Source organism: Hippocampus bargibanti, linkage group LG11, assembly GCF_051943395.1.
Source record: "Hippocampus bargibanti isolate YZ-2025 linkage group LG11, ASM5194339v1, whole genome shotgun sequence".
NCBI classification, from domain to species: Eukaryota; Metazoa; Chordata; class Actinopteri; order Syngnathiformes; family Syngnathidae; genus Hippocampus; species Hippocampus bargibanti.
This window is the reverse complement of record NC_142744.1, coordinates 20446122-20464358: the sequence shown is the minus strand read 5'-3', so window position 1 is coordinate 20464358 and position 18237 is coordinate 20446122. Positions and strand designations below refer to the sequence as shown.

The 18237-nt window shown below is 41.6% G+C and overlaps 1 protein-coding gene across 1 annotated transcript in view; it reads right to left on the bottom strand.

Moving 5' to 3' along the window:
• Positions 1 to 18008, bottom strand: part of wnt9a (wingless-type MMTV integration site family, member 9A) — a 36847-nt gene extending 18839 nt beyond the window's left edge. The window contains exon 1 of the mRNA XM_089008941.1: positions 17821 to 18008. Coding sequence (XP_088865067.1) covers positions 17821 to 18008 — 188 coding nt within the window. The remainder of the gene's footprint in view (positions 1 to 17820) is intronic.
• Positions 18009 to 18237: the final 229 nt, after the last annotated feature.

Sequence of the window (18237 nt, the reverse complement as noted above, 5' to 3'; positions counted from 1 at the left end):
TCGAGGTATGAAAGTGTCTTGGAGAGGTGGCGGTGGTGTTCCTGACTGGGTTATTCAACAAGATCTTAGATGGTGAACAGATGCCTGAAGAATGGAGACAAAGTGTACTCGTGCCTATTTTTAAGAACAAAGGAGATGTGCAGAGTTGTACTAACTACAGAGGAATTAAGTTGATGAGCCATACAATGAAACTCTGAGAAAGAGTAGTTGAAGCAAGACTAACAGCAGAAGTGAACATTTGTGAGCAGCAGTATGGCTTCATGCCAAAAAAAGAGTACGACAGATGCAGTGTTTGCTTTAAGAATGCCGATAGAGAAGTACAGAGAAGGTCAGAGGGAATTCCATTGTGTCTTTGTAGATCTGGAGAAAGCGTATGACAGGGTGCCCAGAGAAGAGCTGTGGCATTGCATGAGGAAGTCTGGAGTGACGGAAAAGTATGTCAGAGCGGTGCAAGACATGTATCATGACTGTAAGACAGTTGTGAGGTGCGCTGTCGGTATGACTGAGGAATTCAAGTTGGAGGTGGGACTCCACCAGGGGTCAGCTCTGAGCCCCTTCTTGTTTGCTATGGTGATGGACAGGCTGACAGACGATGTTAGACAAGAATCTCCTTGGACCATTATGTTTGCAGATGACATTGTGATCTGTAGCGAGAACAAGGAACAGGTGGCGGAGAAGCTAGAGATGTGGAGATATGCCCTGGAAAGGAGAGGAATGAAGATCAGTCGCAGCAAGACGGAATATATGTGTGTGAATGAGAGGGATCCAAGTGCAAGAGTGATGCTACAGGGGGAAGAGATAAAGAAGGTGGAGGATTTTAAGTACTTGGGGTCAACTGTCCAGAGCAATGGAGAGTGTGGAAAAGAGGTGAAGAAGCGTGTCCAGGCAGGCTGGAGTGGCTGGAGAAAAATGTCAGGTGTGGTGTGTGATAGAAGGGTTTCAGCTATGGTGAAAGGAAAAGTGTATACAACCGTGGTCAGACCAGCCATGATGTTTGGACTGGAGACAGTGCCGCTCAAGAAAAGACAAGAAGCAGAGCTGGAGGTTGCAGAGCTGAAGATGATGAGGTTTTCTTTGGGAGTGACCAGGTTGGATAGGATCAGGAATGAGTACATTAGAGGGACAACTCATATTAGAGGCTTTGGAGAGAAAGTCAGAGAGGCCAGACTGAGATGGTTTGGACATGTCCTGAGGAGGGAGAGCGACTATATCGGGAAAAGGATGCTGAGCCTTGAACTGCCAGGCAGGAGATTGAGAGGAAGACCGAAGAGGAGGTTTATGGATGTGGTCAAAGAGGACATGAAGGTAGCTGGTGTGAGGGAAGAGGATGAACAAAACCGGGATAGATGGAGGACATTGATTCGCTGTGGCGACCCCTGAGGGGAAAAGCCGAAAGGAAAAGAAGAAGAATTGTATGCACTGTGTATGCATTGTATGCTGTGCATGTCTTTGTTTAATCTGGGCAGACTTTTACTCTTGGTCTTTATTTGATACTTTGTATTTTTCCTGTTTGAATGACTGATGTTTTAGATTTTGTTCCTGTTGACTTTATTTTAATACAATTTCTCAAACACAGCCTGCTGCTCCCTCCTGCCCGCTTTTTGGGATCCACATCTGCCATCACCACCTTGCAAACCGTGACACAATGATGACAACAGATTTTTTGGGGACAAGCCTCATAGTACACGCAACTTTTGAGGAGACTCACCAAAATTTGTTGTCAAATTTTGCCAGTGTGAACCAATGTTGGAAACTGGCAATTAAACAAATGTTCCACATGTGGAATCTATGAAGAGCCAATCCGATCCGTAAGCTTGACAAGTGGTCTCCTCATGAACTCTGGTCAGGAAAAGCCTACAGTATACTTTCGACATGTCACTCACAGACATGTCCTGTTTTGATAAAACTGTTGCTGGGACCCTGAGCTTCCACCCTTACCACCACTCACAACACAACCTCATGGTCTCTGTACACATATACATCAAGTAAAATTAAGCGTCATGCCAGCAAATAGGGAGGCGGGCCTCACACTTGCCCACCTTATTACTAAATACAAAACAAAAGCAACCCACCGATCCACTTGCGATGTCATCACCGCCCTTTAGACAGGACTTTCAGCGCTGGGGCGAAAGTCACCAGGGTTCTTGAACAAGACATTTGTTTTATTAAGTCAAATAACCAACTGAAGTGTTTCCCCCGGAGTCCTCACTTTCATTCCAATGGACTTAATGGCTTCCATGTGCTACACGATATTGTCTTAAGGGTTACGTGTGCGCCGCATGCCTGAGAACGCAAACGGTCCAATCGAAAGCGGACGAGGCATCGGGGATCGGCTTTCGGACTGGGTCAAACGGTTTCCTTTTTACAACGCCTGTTTGCCTTGCTGTAACGTGTCTGACAGCTACGGATTTTGAAATGGAAACCTGGCAAGCTATGTCTTGACACCGGCTGCTCTTTCTCCCGGCAAACTTACAGAAGAAACACATGTATGATGGTAGCAGGCGCTCAAATGAGCAGCAACAGTAAAAAAAAAAAAGTCTTCTTGAGACGACATTTCTTTGGCTTGGCGCGCACATATGTGAACTTCTGAAGTTCGGATATTGGCGTTTGGATACCATATTGATCCCTGTGGAATTTCTGGAAGTTTCTGGAAATCAACTTAATTTTTGAATGGATGAATCAACACAAAGAAAGAAAGAATACATTATAAAACTAAAAGTGATTATTTTGTGAAAGAGTGACACGACTTATTCGAGGACAAGATGACACCACCTGCTCATGTTGGTCACAAACCACTGCAGAACAACCTGCCGGTCTGCTCCATTGTTCTTCTAGAGTTAGGAGTATCAGTTCAGTGTCAAAGACCCAAACACAGTGACACAATGACAGATGCCCATGCAGGAGACAAACCTGCTTACACACTGCTGTAGAATGGTGATCACTCAATCCCATTCTTTAAACTCTTTAACGATCTGAAATGCCATCAACAGGAATTCTAGTGACGAGTGTGGTCGATATCAGTGTATGATTTTTTTTTGTGGAACAGGCAAAGAAAAATATTGTCCAACCATGGTTTGACCATTAAACCAGACTGGCTTAAAAATACATTAAAATGACCAGCCAATGGCAATATTGGATCTGTTTTAGATGTGATCACCAAGCTTGTCTAAGGTCAGAAAAAAATATACAATAAAATCTGGACCCTTGGAAATTCAACTGTGGCAAGTAGTAAGGTCAGAAAAAAATATACAATAAAATCTGTACCCTTGGAAATTCAACTGTGACAAGTAGCTTGTGATTCATCAACATGTTTGTCCTTTTCAAATCGATGACAAAAGTGTCATAAAACAGAGAGATGACGATGGGGATGATTTCCAATTAGAAGTACAAGCGTTGACGTCATGGGTCAAATTTTTGCCACAACAGTCTGATGAATTGCTATGCTGGTGAGACATTAGTGTGGGGGAACATTCTACGAAGAGAAATCAAATAAATCCAAAAGTCCTGAAATTACTGACAACGCATTTGCTTTGCACATAGAAATTATCCACCAACCCCAAAGGTCTCAACCTTTTGATCAAAAAGCCCAGAAACCACCACATGGTGGCCAACAGTATTTGTTTGTTGACAAGAAGCATGATTACAACCAAACACAAATTTCCATTTTTTTGGGGGTTCACAAAAACCTGCCATCTTTTGTTCATTCCAATCACACACTTCTGCGTGACTCCATTCCACAGAGAAACAGAATATGCAAAGCAATACAAAGAGCTTATTTTTTTTCATTCTAGCACTAACCTGTCATATACAATTCGGCAACTTTTTAATCGATACCACAATTTGTATTCCCGTCAGGATGAAAAACAGAATAAAAAAGAAACAAGCTGCCACGTGTAATTTCTGACAGCTATATTCACCTCAAAACACCAACACAGAGCCCCCTTATCAAAGACATGCTCATGTGATTCAAGCCAAGTGGGGTCCGCTCCCTGCGACGATCTTCAGAACACCTCGCCATGTTTTCACATCCCGGAGCGTTTTGCCTCAGGTGTTTTTGTTTGAGGTGTTGGCCCAGCAACAGAAGGTACACACGGAATATAACACCGATGTATAAAAAAAAAAAGAAATGAAAAAAGTTGGTAATGCTTTGTTTTTCCATTCACACAGTTGCCTCGACAGACTCCTTGTGCACCTCCTCCCAGTCTATCACTCCCTAGTTTGTTTAGTTCTTTTTCTCCGCATGTCAGCACCTCCCATCGGACATGACGTTAGCTCCACATACATTTTCCATTTCCATCCCTCATTGACCTTGACCATCATCACTCCATTTCTGGAAGTCACCCTGGGCTGGTACTTCGAGTCGGTTGTATAGTGGGTTCCGCACAATTAATTTAGCTTTATTTATTATTCCATGAAATCAGTGTCTGGTAGGTGGGCAGAGTGATAGATCATCTCTTCACTCATATATTAGGTTTTAATCATAATACTAATGATAATGGATGGCGTCCTGGTGGTCCAGTGCCTAGCGCTTTGACTTCTCAGTCACCGGGTTTGATTCCAGCTGTGGCCTTCCTGAATGCAGTTTGAAATGTCATCATGTCATCATGTCTCCCATTTATCCCACAATCCAAAAGCATACATGACAGGCTGATTGAACACTCCGAATTGTCCCTAGGTTTGAGTGTGAGAGTGAATGGCTGTTTGTCTTTGTGTACCCTGCGATTGGCTGGCAACATATTCAAGGTGTCCCCTGCCTACTGCCCGAAGATGGCTGGGATAGGCTCAAGCACCCTCCATGACCTTTGTGAGGAAAAAGCCATCCGGACGATGAATGCATGAATGAATGAATGAATGAATGAATGAATGAATGAATATTTGAGATGATCTGATGAGATTTGGGGGGTTTATATTACATTACATTACATTACATTACATTACATTACATTAGATAACCTGTATTTGTCTCACAGTGGAGAAATTCATAAAAACAATGAAATAAAAAGTGAAATGTTTCACTTGAAATATGGACATCTACTTGTAATTTTATTTTCCAATTTAATTATTTGGAGGGTGAGGTGGTCTGGTAGTCGACTGATTGGCACGCCAGTCTCGTGATGCAGATGTGCAGGATTCAATTCCCGCTCTCACATTCCTCTGTGTAGCTTGCATGTACTCCCCACATCCATTATGGGTTTTATCTGGGTGCTCTGGATTCCTCTTATGTTTCAAAATCATGCATGGAGTGCTGTAAATTGTCCCTAGGTGTGAGTGTGAGCACCAATGGTTGTTCATCTATTTGTGCTCTATGATTGGTTTGCAACCAGTTCAGGGTGTCCCCCACCAACTGCACAAAGACGTTTGGGATCGGCTCCAGCACATCTTTAAAGGAAAAACGGATTGAAAAATGGATGGATGGGTGAATTATTTGGGAGGGAAATTACATAAATACATTTTCAAAAAAGTATTTTATCGATTTTATTTTCCTGGAGAAAGTAGAAAAACAATCAAGTTAAATGTGATTATATTTGCATATATAAAGACAATTAACAGTACATACTACCTTCAATCACCAGCTATTCAGTCACCAGGTGATTGTGCCTTGCCAAAGAAAACTAAAATAAAAACGCAAAAGCTCCAACTCCATCAACGCTGGTTGGTCCCATGAAGCACCCTCCTCCTCATTGTCTTCGTCCTTCTATCCCTCCGACCACCCACTTCCCCCTCGCAGATCTCCCTTTATTCCCACTGGTCAATTACTCCAAACAAATGTCAATCATTCCGCCCAGCTGGTGGCTCCACACAAACTCTCCTCCAGACAAAACCGTCACTGCGAAAACAACGACAGACGTCCACATATATACCGAAGCACTTGCGTCTGTGACTGTTGAAATTGTGCGGACCTCGAGAAGAATTCGTCCTACACACTCTCCATGTCTTCTAATTCTATTGGACTGTTTGGCTTAAAATGTTCAGGCTGTTGGATGTAAACATGTCGTGCACTCTTATACATAAGCACCCGCAACAATAAGGGCACAACCAAATCCAGTGAAACCTTGAGTGATGAAGAACATTTTGTAAGAAGTTTTAAAATTACACATAGAAAACTAGAGGCTTTTCTGCCTCTAGTTATGTTTAGGAGCAGAGACTTGGTCCGTGTGAGTGATTACTTTGTAAGTGACCGTGACTTAGTATCCTGAATAGGCAGATAATGTGTTGATTTTGGTAGCAACTGTGTATTATCAAGGTAGTTGTCATAACACCGCGCAACTTCAAAACTAAAGCCAAAATCAAGGTATTGTCATTATTTTACTTTATTACTAAGTTAGCCTTTGCATGGACTATGTGATGGGTTAAAAATCATCTCATTTTTTCCCTTTTAATTATTGAAGGAGTCGTAGATATATTACAAAGTCTTCTTTTCCTTTCGGCTTTTCCCCTCAGGGGTCGCCACAGCAAATCAATGTCCTCCATCTATCCCGGTTCTGTGCATCCTCTTCTCTCACACCTGCTACCTTCATGTCCTCTTTGACCACATCCATAAACCTCCTCTTCGGTCTTCCTCTCGGTCTCCTACCTGGCATTTCAAGATTCAGCATCCTTCTCCCGACAGTCATACTCTCTCCTCTGGACATGTCCAAACCATCTCAGTCTGGCCTCTCTGACTTTCTCTGCAAAGCCTCTCATATGAGTTGTCCCTCTAATGTACTCATTCCCGATCCTATCCAACCTGGTCACTCCCAAAGAAAACCTCAACATCTTCAGCTCTGCTACCTCCAGCTCTGCTTCCTGTCTTTTCTTCAGTGGCACTGTCTCCAGTCCAAACATCATGGCTGGTCTCACCACTGTTTTATACACTTTTCCTTTCATCCTAGCGGAAACCCTTCTATCACACATCACACCTGACCTTTTTCTCCAGCCGCTCCAGCCTGCCTGGACATGCTTCTTCACCTCTTTTCCACACTCTCCATTGCTCTGGACAGTTGACCCCAAGTACTTAAAATCCTCCACCTTCTTTATCTCTTCTCACTGTAGCATCACTCTTGCACTTGGATCCCTCTCATTGACACACATATATTCCGTCTTGCTGCGACTGATCTTCATTCCTCTCCTTTCCAGGGCATATCTCCACATCTCTAGTTTCTCCGCCACCTGTTCCCTCCCTGTTCTCGCTACAGATCACAATGTCATCTGCAAACATCATAGTCCAAGGAGATTTTTGTCTAACATCGTCTGTCAGCCTGTCCATCACCATAGCAAACAAGAAGGGGCTAAGACCCGACCCCTGGTGGAGTCCCACCTCCACCTTCCTCAGTCACACCGACAGCACACTTCACAATTGTCTTACAGTCATGATACATGTCTTGCACCACTCTGACATACTTTTCCGTCACTCTAGACTTCGTCATGCAATGCCACAGCTCTTCTCTGGGCACCCTGTCATACGCTTTCTCCAGATCTACAAAGACACAGTGCAATTCCTTCTGACCTTCTCTGTACTTCTCTATCAGCATTCTTAAAGCAAACCCTTCTTCGACCAACAGTAGCTAATTTTCCACTGGCACCCTGAAGGTCAACAGTAACAATGGTGGCCGTTGTTAACCCGGGCCTCGACCGATCCGGTATGGGATTCAGAGGTTTGATTCGCATATTTGTTTTGGCAAAAATTATTACGTCGGATGCCCTTCCTGACACAACCCTCTGTATTTATCCGGGCTTGGGACCAGCACAGTAAGACACTGGCTTGTGCCCCCTTGTGGCTACATAAGATATATTACAAAGTATATCCATTTATCTCCTGGTTCACTTTTCCTTAACATGGGACACAGGGCGTGCTTGAGTCAATCACAGCTGTCATTGGGCTGTAGGTGAAGCACACCTTGAGCCAGTCGCCAGCCAATCAGACAGCACACAGATACGTGCAACAATCCACACTCACATTCACACCTAGGGACAATCAATAGGATTCTATTAACCTGGCATGCATCTTTTTGGAATGTGGTATGAAACCGGCGTACCCGGAGAAAACCCGTCAGTGTTAGTTCGCTGACGAAGCCTCTTTGATGAGAAGCGAAATGTCCGACACCGTCAAGAAGTACAGGTGAAGAAGGCTGAAGAAACCTTTTCATCAATGTATTTACAGAGGTTTCCAGTTTGAAAGGACAAACCTAAAGTTCCCATCCAAGTTTGGCCTCTGTCTGAATCCCTTGTGAGTGCAGTAGCAAGACAGCTTACCAGTACAGTATGCGCCACAATGAGTTGAATCATGATCAGGACAAAGTGGAAGTCGGCTATCTCATATGACTTAACAGGATGTGACCCAGCATTATGCCATCTGCAGTCCTCGCTGGTCCTCTCAGTCATGGCCAGACCACTAAACTCTCATTCAAATGGAACGATTCTCACTGCCTGCACCAGAAAATGCATTTTGTATTTTTTGTATTTTTTTTTAAGTCAGAGCAGAGGTAAGTTGTTTAATCCAGAGCTGTGGTCGTATGGGAATGGGAGAGTGTGGCATAGTAAGAGGTTTAAGTGCTGTGTGATTGGAAGGTCAGCAGCTCTGTTATGCTCACTGAGTGACTGGCACAGTTTGGGTGAGCGGCGGCGTCCCGCGTGACTCAAGAACACCCCCCGGACCCCTAACACCACCATCACCCATCCGAGTGCTCCAGTCCACGGCATGGCACAGGGCAGGCCTGTACATGCACACCAACGCACCCCACACTCATCGGGCATGAAGCATACTGCAGTGCTGACACCAGCTGGGCTCAAAAAAGACTCCCAGACGTTCACGGATTTGCAAATACGACGTGATTCAGAAAATCGTGTTCAAAGTCAAGCCTACAAGAATTGCAAACAAAACAGCAGCTGTTTTAATCAGTCAGTCCTCATTGAATGAAAGGGAATACCCTTTCATCCAATGAGGAGTGACTGGCCAGCTCCCCTTGAAATAAAGATTTCAACACCTTTGTTGCTGCCCAAAGAAGGCAATGTCAGAAGATCGTGAAATTGACTATATGAAGTCAAGCTATGGCATTGAAAATGGAACTCAGAACATTCTGAGAAATTCTCACAACTGTGGCTTGCCTTTATTTTGACTTTTTTTTTCCAACTCCAGTGTCCAGTATCCTCACACTGTATATAAGCAAGTCAGAGAAGCTAAAATATTTATTGTGGGGATGTTGAAAAGAAAAAATGATTTAATTGGAAAATTAGTTTTGAATCAACATCAAACCAAATTGAAATGTTTGTATACAGTCAAAAACATGTACAGTAAAGTCTCGTTATATCGATATCGGATATATCGATAGTCCCGGTTATATCGATACTATTTCTATGTACGCACGGAGAAAATTACATGCAAACAGGGTCGGATATATCGATAGTCCCGGTTATATCGATATTTTTTCGGACTCCCTTGAATATCGATATAACGAGACTTTACTGTATCTCATGAAAATCCATGAACGAGGTTTTAGCATAAATTCCACAAATCCATCTGTGCCTTTCACCCAACGGTGTGCGTGGTATTGTTGGGACGACTTGTGAGGTGGTGGCTATTGCTTTTAAAAAGCCTTAAACACAGCCAACACTACTCTTCCATTCATTGTGGAACAGCGAAGCAGAAAACGCTTTTGCGGACAGTTATAAGGGTGACTGAGTTTTTAATCCTAAAATGAGAAGTTGCTAACTTCCCTATGAGCCACATGATTGAGTGGCAACCACTCCAGATTATACTTTGTCTCTTATACAAGGTCAACTGTGACACGCCAGAGCACCCATGAATCTTATAAGAACAAGCACTATAGAAAATTGATCCAAATTTGAATGATATCCAAAGTGACTGTGGTTCCTCAGAGGTTCTACTGTCCAAACAAGGATATTCAGCATCTAAACCCTTAATTTGGAGTACAGAATATGGGTCAGCATGCCTTAATGAAGCCCACAAATGGGGAAAACGCAAGCAAACATATACTAAAATGATGGCCTACTTGGCATGCAAGCCGCATCAAACATGATTCCAATGAGAGTTTGACCTCATCAGGAATTTCCTCATGTCTTGTGACGTTGAATGGGCGCAACAGCTGGAGCAGCCTTCTTTAAACTTGCCGATTACAGTCAACTTTCTCTGATGTGACACTTCCTTATACATTTTCAACCCCTCCTGAGCACAGGCATACTCCAAAATGTTCAGCACAACCATTTATTGCTTCTTTATAACCCACATTGAAAAAAATCTAAGATGCAAATCAACTTCTTTCCTGAATTAATCTATAGTATCTTTCACATTCCTTGATTCATGCCTCGTAAACTAGAGAAGTCTAAATGACTTTCACTCCTGTGCTGGCAAACTCATCTCGCATTTGGGTTTGCTGCTTCTACTTGTGTTACACCTATCTATCTATCTATCTATCTATCTATCTATCTATCTATCTATCTATCTATCTATCTATCTATCTATCTATCTATCTATCTATCTATCTATCTATCTATCTATCTATCTATCTATCCGTCCTTCCGTCCTTCCCTATATATATATATATATATATATATATATATATATATATATATATATATATATATATATATATATATATATATATATATATATACAGTGAGAGCTCAACTTACGAACTTAATTGGTTCCCAGACAGAGTGTGTAAGGCGAAAACTGTGTATCTAAAAAAAAAAAATCCCATAGGAAACCATTAAAATGGGAATAATCCGTTCCCGGGTTTCCATAAAATATAGTTTTATATACAGTAAAGTCTCGTTATATCGATATTCAAGGGAGTCCGAAAAAATATCGATATAACCGGGACTATCGATATATCTGACCCTGTTTGCATGTAATTTTCTCCGTGCGTGCATAGAAATAGTATCGATATAACTGGGACTATCGATATATCCGATATAACGAGACTTTACTGTAGATAGATAGATAGATAGATAGATAGATAGATAGATAGATAGATAGATAGATAGATAGATAGATAGATAGATAGATAGATAGATAGATAGATAGATAGATAGATAGATACCTTGGCTTACGAATGCTTCAGCTAACGAACTTTTCGCCTTACGAACGTTAAATTCGCGAGAATATAGTCTTGGCATTCAAACTATTTTTTGGGAAACACACGGAGCGCCACAATGAGTGACGTGTCCGTCGCCAGCGAGCCGGTTCTTGGAGCTCCTGAAATGGAAGCCGGCTTTTTTTCCCTCTATTCCCCGCCCCCTGTCTTCGGTTAAAGCCGCACGTGATTGGTCAAGATCCGTGGTAGAGGAGGGAGGCGACACACGCAGGACACACGCAGCAGTGGGGAGAGGGGGGGGGGGGTTACAGAAACACACACACACGAAAGCGAGATGACAGAGCTTGAAACAAAAAAAACTGAAATGGTGAGAAAACAGATAGAAAACAGTGAAATTTTGACTTGATTCAACTTTATTGATAGTTCAGTCAGACTGTAGACTGCAAGGTTAAAATATCCCATTAATCACGATACCAGAACCCGCACAAGCCATCTGTACAATTTGAAGAGAGCATACAAGGAAGGGAACCAGCTATTAATGACGTTACTAGTGTGTCTGCCTGCATCTGTTGCTGTTCCAATATCACAACTTCTAAGATGTACAACCCAGAGCAACTTGAGACTCTTAATGCAAAAAGCTATCCATTCCATCAAGCTATCAATGACCATCTTAAAAGTAAATAAAGTAACTTTATTATATAGTACAATTTATTTCTTTAATTACAATACCATAGCATATTTGTTATACATAAAATAAGGTATATTGTGTGTAGTTTTAAGGCTTATTATTTTAAAATTATGTTTTATGGGGACCTGGGAACGGATAATTCTCATTTTAATGAGAACACTTTTCGTCTAACACACACTTTCTGGGAAAGCAGAAGTTCATAAGCCAAGGTATCACTATATCTCAACTGCGGTTTGGGGGCTTGTCTTTACTGTTGCTTTAAAATGCATGATGAAAAGCAAATTGGTATCTACAAACATAAGTAAGCTACGACATTGAGCTAATGCGAAAGGCGTAGTATGAATCCAGTTGGGTCAAAGAAGACGTAAAAAGCCATTTACTGTTGAAGTTCTTATGTCTATATTTTTGTCAACACAAAAGTGCTGAGAGAATCTTATCGACTGGGCAAAGCAATGCCTCTTGAGGTGCGGCTCAAACCACAGGATATCCTATGAAGTCCCTCCCTATCAACCGTATCCCCGCTTTTGCCACACGTCAGGCCTAATCAACTTTTAAGGTCCCGGTAATGAGACGCCAGTCACCGACCACTGTCTGCCCGGCAGCCCCGCTGCTCTTAATGAGCCACAATCGTCCAGGAGTTCCCAGTGAAACCACTGAAACACAGAAAAAGGAGGGCACGGCCCACCTCGGGAAATGTTTACATGTAGCTTAGTAAAAGACAACTTGAAACATGGCAGTTACTTTTAAACATTACTGGTACTGATTGGGAGCAGTGAGGAAAATACTCCAGAATCACCTTCGGACTCTTTTGTTCAGCATTATTTTTGGATGAAACTGGATAAGGAAAGTAAAAGTAACAACAAGTGATGACACAATATTTTTCAAACTTGTGAGCCATAAATAGGTGCCAACCCCACCATGTTCTTAGTGTACTCTAGTGGGCTTCACTTAACCTTGATTTTATGTAAACTATTAGAATAGAATTACATGAAAGAGTATAAACCAATCGATTTTAAACACATCATTCAGAAAATGATACAGCATTGCTCCTCGAGTGATTTCATCCTGAAAAATTAAAATATCTCGCTTTCAAAAAATGTTCAACATCAAGCAGCTTCAACAAAGTTAAGACTGTGGAGCATCACGCCGCCGCTTCAAGTGTTAAGTTAACGTTAACATTCATGTTTATTATTAGCCGGTTATGTAACTATGATATGGTGGGAATAAATTGCCGAGCCCAAAATGACCGATGGTTTGGGTCGCACACTTGAAAACCCAGTTGACCAGGTACGAGAAATGTTCTCTGCTTTACTTGAGAAGAAAATGGCAGGGGCCTGTCGCACCATTTTTAAATAAGTGATTCAGGGTTTGTGTGGCCAAGACTGTATTTTATGTAATTCTGATCATCAGCCACTGACGGGAGACACATAGATGATTTCAACTCAAATTTACGTCTATGGACAATTGGTAGAAGTGAAATTAGCATGCATGTTTTGTTTTGTTTTGTTTTGTTTTGTTTTGTTTTGTTTTGTTTTGTTTTGTTTTGGGTTTTTTAACGTGTCAGCAAGCCAGAGAAAATCCATGCAAATGCCTTGCTAACCACTAGTTTACCATACTGCCTCAGGGTTTTCTTTAATGTGCTCTCCAGTCCCGTCAATTTGATCATTGATCAACTTCTGGCTTCAATACTCATATTTAATTTGATCTACACCAGTTTTACATACCTTGTCGAGTTAAGCAGTGTCAGGCTACTCTAAACCATAAATGTAATGCAATAGCAAGTAATAGAGACCTGTGCTTTGTTTATGCCGGATACTGTGGCTCTCTTGTGATTGGTGATTTCTGCTTCGCTGGATTTTTTTCTGTCTATGTGTCTCACATGAACTAAATAAAAACAAACCATTGCCTCATTGCAATCCAGCGCAGTTTACAAGACCACAGAATGAAAAAAATGCCTTCTGGACTTATAAACCATTACCAGACATGTTTAAGGCTCCATCACGTCCTTCAGAGTGATGAAGCCCCTGCAGACTTTTTCCGATTGCAAATGATAACTGATTTTCGTGGAGAGGCAGCACCTGCCACAACAGGCGTATGGGGAAGAAAAATGAGCACTCACATTCTTGTGGCAAAAGATGACAATTTAAGCGGGCGCCCAACTACGCCAGGAATCCCTCCCCAACCTCAGCCGCGCAGACCGTGGCTGAAAGACGATTGTGTTTATGTTTCACTTACGCTCCACCGCACTCTGGAAATTGGGTATGCAACGTTGACCCTCTATTTTGAGTAAATCAGTACCCCAGAGGCCCACATGTGAAGGAATATTTATTCCAGCAGGTTGGTGTTGTTTGTCATGGAGTGACACTGGTGTTGAATTTCTGGGCAGTCGGCCACTTTTTTGGGGTCTGAGTCACCTGTGCGAGCTTTTGCTCCAGCGTCATGTTCATGAGCTCCAGGGCTCAATCATTCACCCAAATGCATTACTATTTGACCTAGTGCTCATTCCCCAGCAGACCCGCAGAGGCAATTGAAAACAAATGCTAACAGAGCGACTAAATATACATGAGCATTAGGGCAATTATAGGCGATGCCAGTGCTCACTGGCCTGCCAAGCTCCACTTTCCAACAGGCGAGGAAGACGGGAATCTAGGCTACCACGTGTCCTCAGTGTCGCTGCGGGATTACAGACGGTGACGCATTGGGGAAGGAGGGGGATGGGGTGCAATTTCAGGTGCTATACTGCATGAATTCTGAAGTCGTGAAGTTTGCAGTAGGTGAAGTGTCCAAGCGATGCAGGTATGAGCTGCTGCCTCCTAAAGGGCTTTGCTTTTCTTGGAAGCAAACAGCCAGCAGCAACGCACATTCACACACGGGAGGACGAATGCCAATGGCAAACATCTGCACACTCGCTGGCAAAGTCCATTCACCCAGATCGAGCCCGCCGTTCAGGATCCACTTGCCAATGAGATGACGTGAGAAAACCAAGCTTCTTCAGCTGCCTATCTCAACCTCCACCCTCATTCATAATAGGAAATTCAGATTCACCCATGGCCAAACAATATATGTTGCAGAATATACGGTTGCTTCAGTTAAAGGACAACCGACACCATTTTTTTGTTTCCTAACTGACATCAGAAAAACGTTTTATATCATCTAAAATACCCAAAACATGCAGGCTGATATTTTCAGTCAAATGCAAAACACCAATAAAAATGATTTAAAGTGTCCCAAACTGCCACAAAATGAGCTCGGAACTGGACAGATTCAGAAAGTCCCACCCTCTGATTCGTGACGTCACGCCAGGATACTCCTTCACAAACTGCCTTGCTCCAGAATCAAAACAATGGCTTTGGAGAGTTTAGACTTGGAGAAGATGCTTACTTGTTACTCATCCAGTTATGAATATGATTCAAATAGTTCGGAAGAGGAAAGCATAAATGTTTGCAATCGATTCAAGAAGTCCTTCCGTATCAATTCGAGCTATCTGGACTCCAATCAGTGACGTGCAGTCAGGGGAGGCAGGTGAGGCCGTGCCTCATCTGTCATCACGGAAATATCAAATGAAAAAATAAATTAAACAGTTATATTTATTTAGTGATTTGTACTTTAAAGTTATTTTCCATTTAACTTCACCATTTTTTGGATTCTTTTTCAAAATCGCTGAATATCACATTGACCGTTCAAATACTAAGACGAGCGGTGAGGCCTCACATTGGATTGCGCAATGACTAGGCGAACTGTGCTGGCTTACTCTGCAGTGAGACTGCATTGCTGTCCCTCTACATATCGCGATTAAAGTGTTCAAACACCAGCTAAACTATATTTATATTTATATATATATATATATATATATATATATATATATATATATATATATATATAAATAAATATAGTTTAAATTATAATGTAGAGTCACTTTACATTATAAACACTGTACTACAGTGTTTATTTTATTTTATTTTGATAAAATTGTGCGCATAGGTGAGGCACTCATGACAGGGGGGCTGGTGATTACAGAGCTTCTTCTTCTTGCGCCTCCTCGGCTGCAGAATAAAATTCGTGAGAGCAAGCTACAGTAAAAAGTTAGCAAGTTAAGTGCAACCATCCAGTCATTGTTTCATGTTGCTTGGCCTTATTTTCAGAATGGAGGATTACATATCTAAATTGAAAGAAATAGAGAGACTTTTAAAACTGAAGAAAGAGGGGTGCATGGACTTCATTTATTTTTTTTTCTGTGCTAGTTTATACAAAGAATGCTGACATGACATTTTAAAACATGTTAACTGTTGCCAATCAAATGGTGAATAAGCTACTCTGTAGTGTTCAAATGTTTGTAAATCTGACTGTGATGACGTCAGTGCCTCACCAGCCATGAACCTCACCGCACATCACTGACTCCAATGTAACGCCCAGAAAATGCACAACATTGCGCACAAGCTCCATTGGAAATGGGATGATTTGTCCGCTGGGAATTTGTGTAAATTTACACTTTTAGTAGTAAGTACAGTAAAGTCTCGTTATATCGATATTCTCGGGAGTCAGAAAAAATATTGATATAACCGGACTATCGATATACCCGATCCTGCGGCATGTAAATTTTCTCCTTGCGTTCATAGAAATAGTATCGTAATAAGCAGTACTATCGATATAACCGATATCGATATAACGAGACTTTACTATATATATATATATATAAATTATTTATTAATAAATTAAATTGGTCTTATGAATCATAGTTTGCCTACTCATGTGAAGCTCGTAGGCAGATTATGAATTCATTTTCTTTTTATGATTTTTTTTTAATCAATTTCTGATCGCACCAAACCAGAGCTGCTTGTATCTAGTTCTTAAACCATTAGGGTGTGGCGCAAACTTCAATTGATTGCTTTTACATTTAAGTAAATTATCAATTCTAAATAGAATTGAAGTGACAATCTTTTCTATACAATCTTCACCGCCTAAGACCATAAAGGTAAAAGTTATTTTTCAAAAGTCAATGGTGAAATCACAGTATCTCCAGTGACCAGCCATTGTAGTCTTTAAGGTACAGAAAACTACTTTTCTGACAGCTTTATGTTCAGGCAAGTGCTAAATCTGAGGTCATGGTGGGTCACAGTGCTTCCAGCCTACTTTCCTCGTCTTCGGACAGGCACCTTTGCCCTACACTCTCATGAAACATTGACATGAATGTTCTCTAAGTGTTATTTTTCAGTCAAATGAGCAATGACTGAGAAAGAAAAAACGTTCCTGCTGCCTGAGGTGTGTGATGTTTATGCTGGATTGGCGGGAGGTGTGGCGGGGTGGGTGCTTTCTCTCTCTTCTTTTTATGCAAGCCTACAGCAGACATTTGGGCCACCACCAGTCCAGTGCAGTCAGTCAGATGGCTTTATTGTTACCAGCTGTTGCTTTTGAGGCGGGTTTATAGCTGTGGACACTCACCTTTTGGATTCAACTGTGGATACACTCTGTTTTGTTTTCATGAGTAAAAATAATCCATCCCACCACTCAAACATACTTAGATGACTTTTCACTAACTCTGTCCAATGAACCATACGGTGTTGTTACACTCATTATGCAGCACTCAAAACAGTCATGTTGGAAAATTAATATGATCATAGCTGTAGTCACTTAAGTATTGCTGTAAAGCGATATTTGAGGGCATTATAATTATCATTTCAGTAATATTAAGTGCATTTTAAATTTGAGATTATAAAACCCTGTCTCGTCTTTTAATTTTCTATGACAAATAAGCCAATTCACTCATGTCAGCATGCATTACTCCTGTTGCTGCAACTTGGGTTTACTATTAAGGTTATTTTATTTCAGGCTTTGTATTCAACCAGTGGGTCAAAATGAATCACAATCGCACTACCAATTGGTTGTGATTTTACTCATTGTAAATTTTATGTTTTATGTACAGTATATAACACCTGGTTATATATATATATATATATATATATATATATATATATATTATGAAAAATATTACTTTCAAACAAACGGCAATGGCCAGCAAAATGTAATCATACAAAATCTTTCCCTGAAACGATGCCACCCCAATTAATTACCAACAGTCCAGGTGACAATAGCTTCACTCACCCAAAATAAGCTGTGCTGGGCGGTGGCAAGTAGAAGAGAAGGACTACCAGTGTGAACGATAACCATCCCAGGAGTAGGTGTCCATCCAGCATTTTGCTGCGGCGCCAGGGTAGATCATTTCGTTTCTCCTGAGTAGCTGCATGAAGCCCTGAGCTGGACACTCCACAGTTCTTATACGAAGCGCACATAAAGTGCTCCTCCCATCCAGGCAGCACAGGAGAGTGGGTGGGTGCAGTGGGGAGAAAATGAGAGACTGAGAGAGAGAGAGAGAGAGAGAGAGAGAGAGAGAGAGAGAGAGAGAGAGAGAGAGAGCAGAGAGAGAGAGAGAGAGAGAGACAGACAGACAGACAGACAGACAGACAGACAGACAGAGAGAGAGATGTTTTATTGCACTTAATTTTTATTTGGTTTGGACAT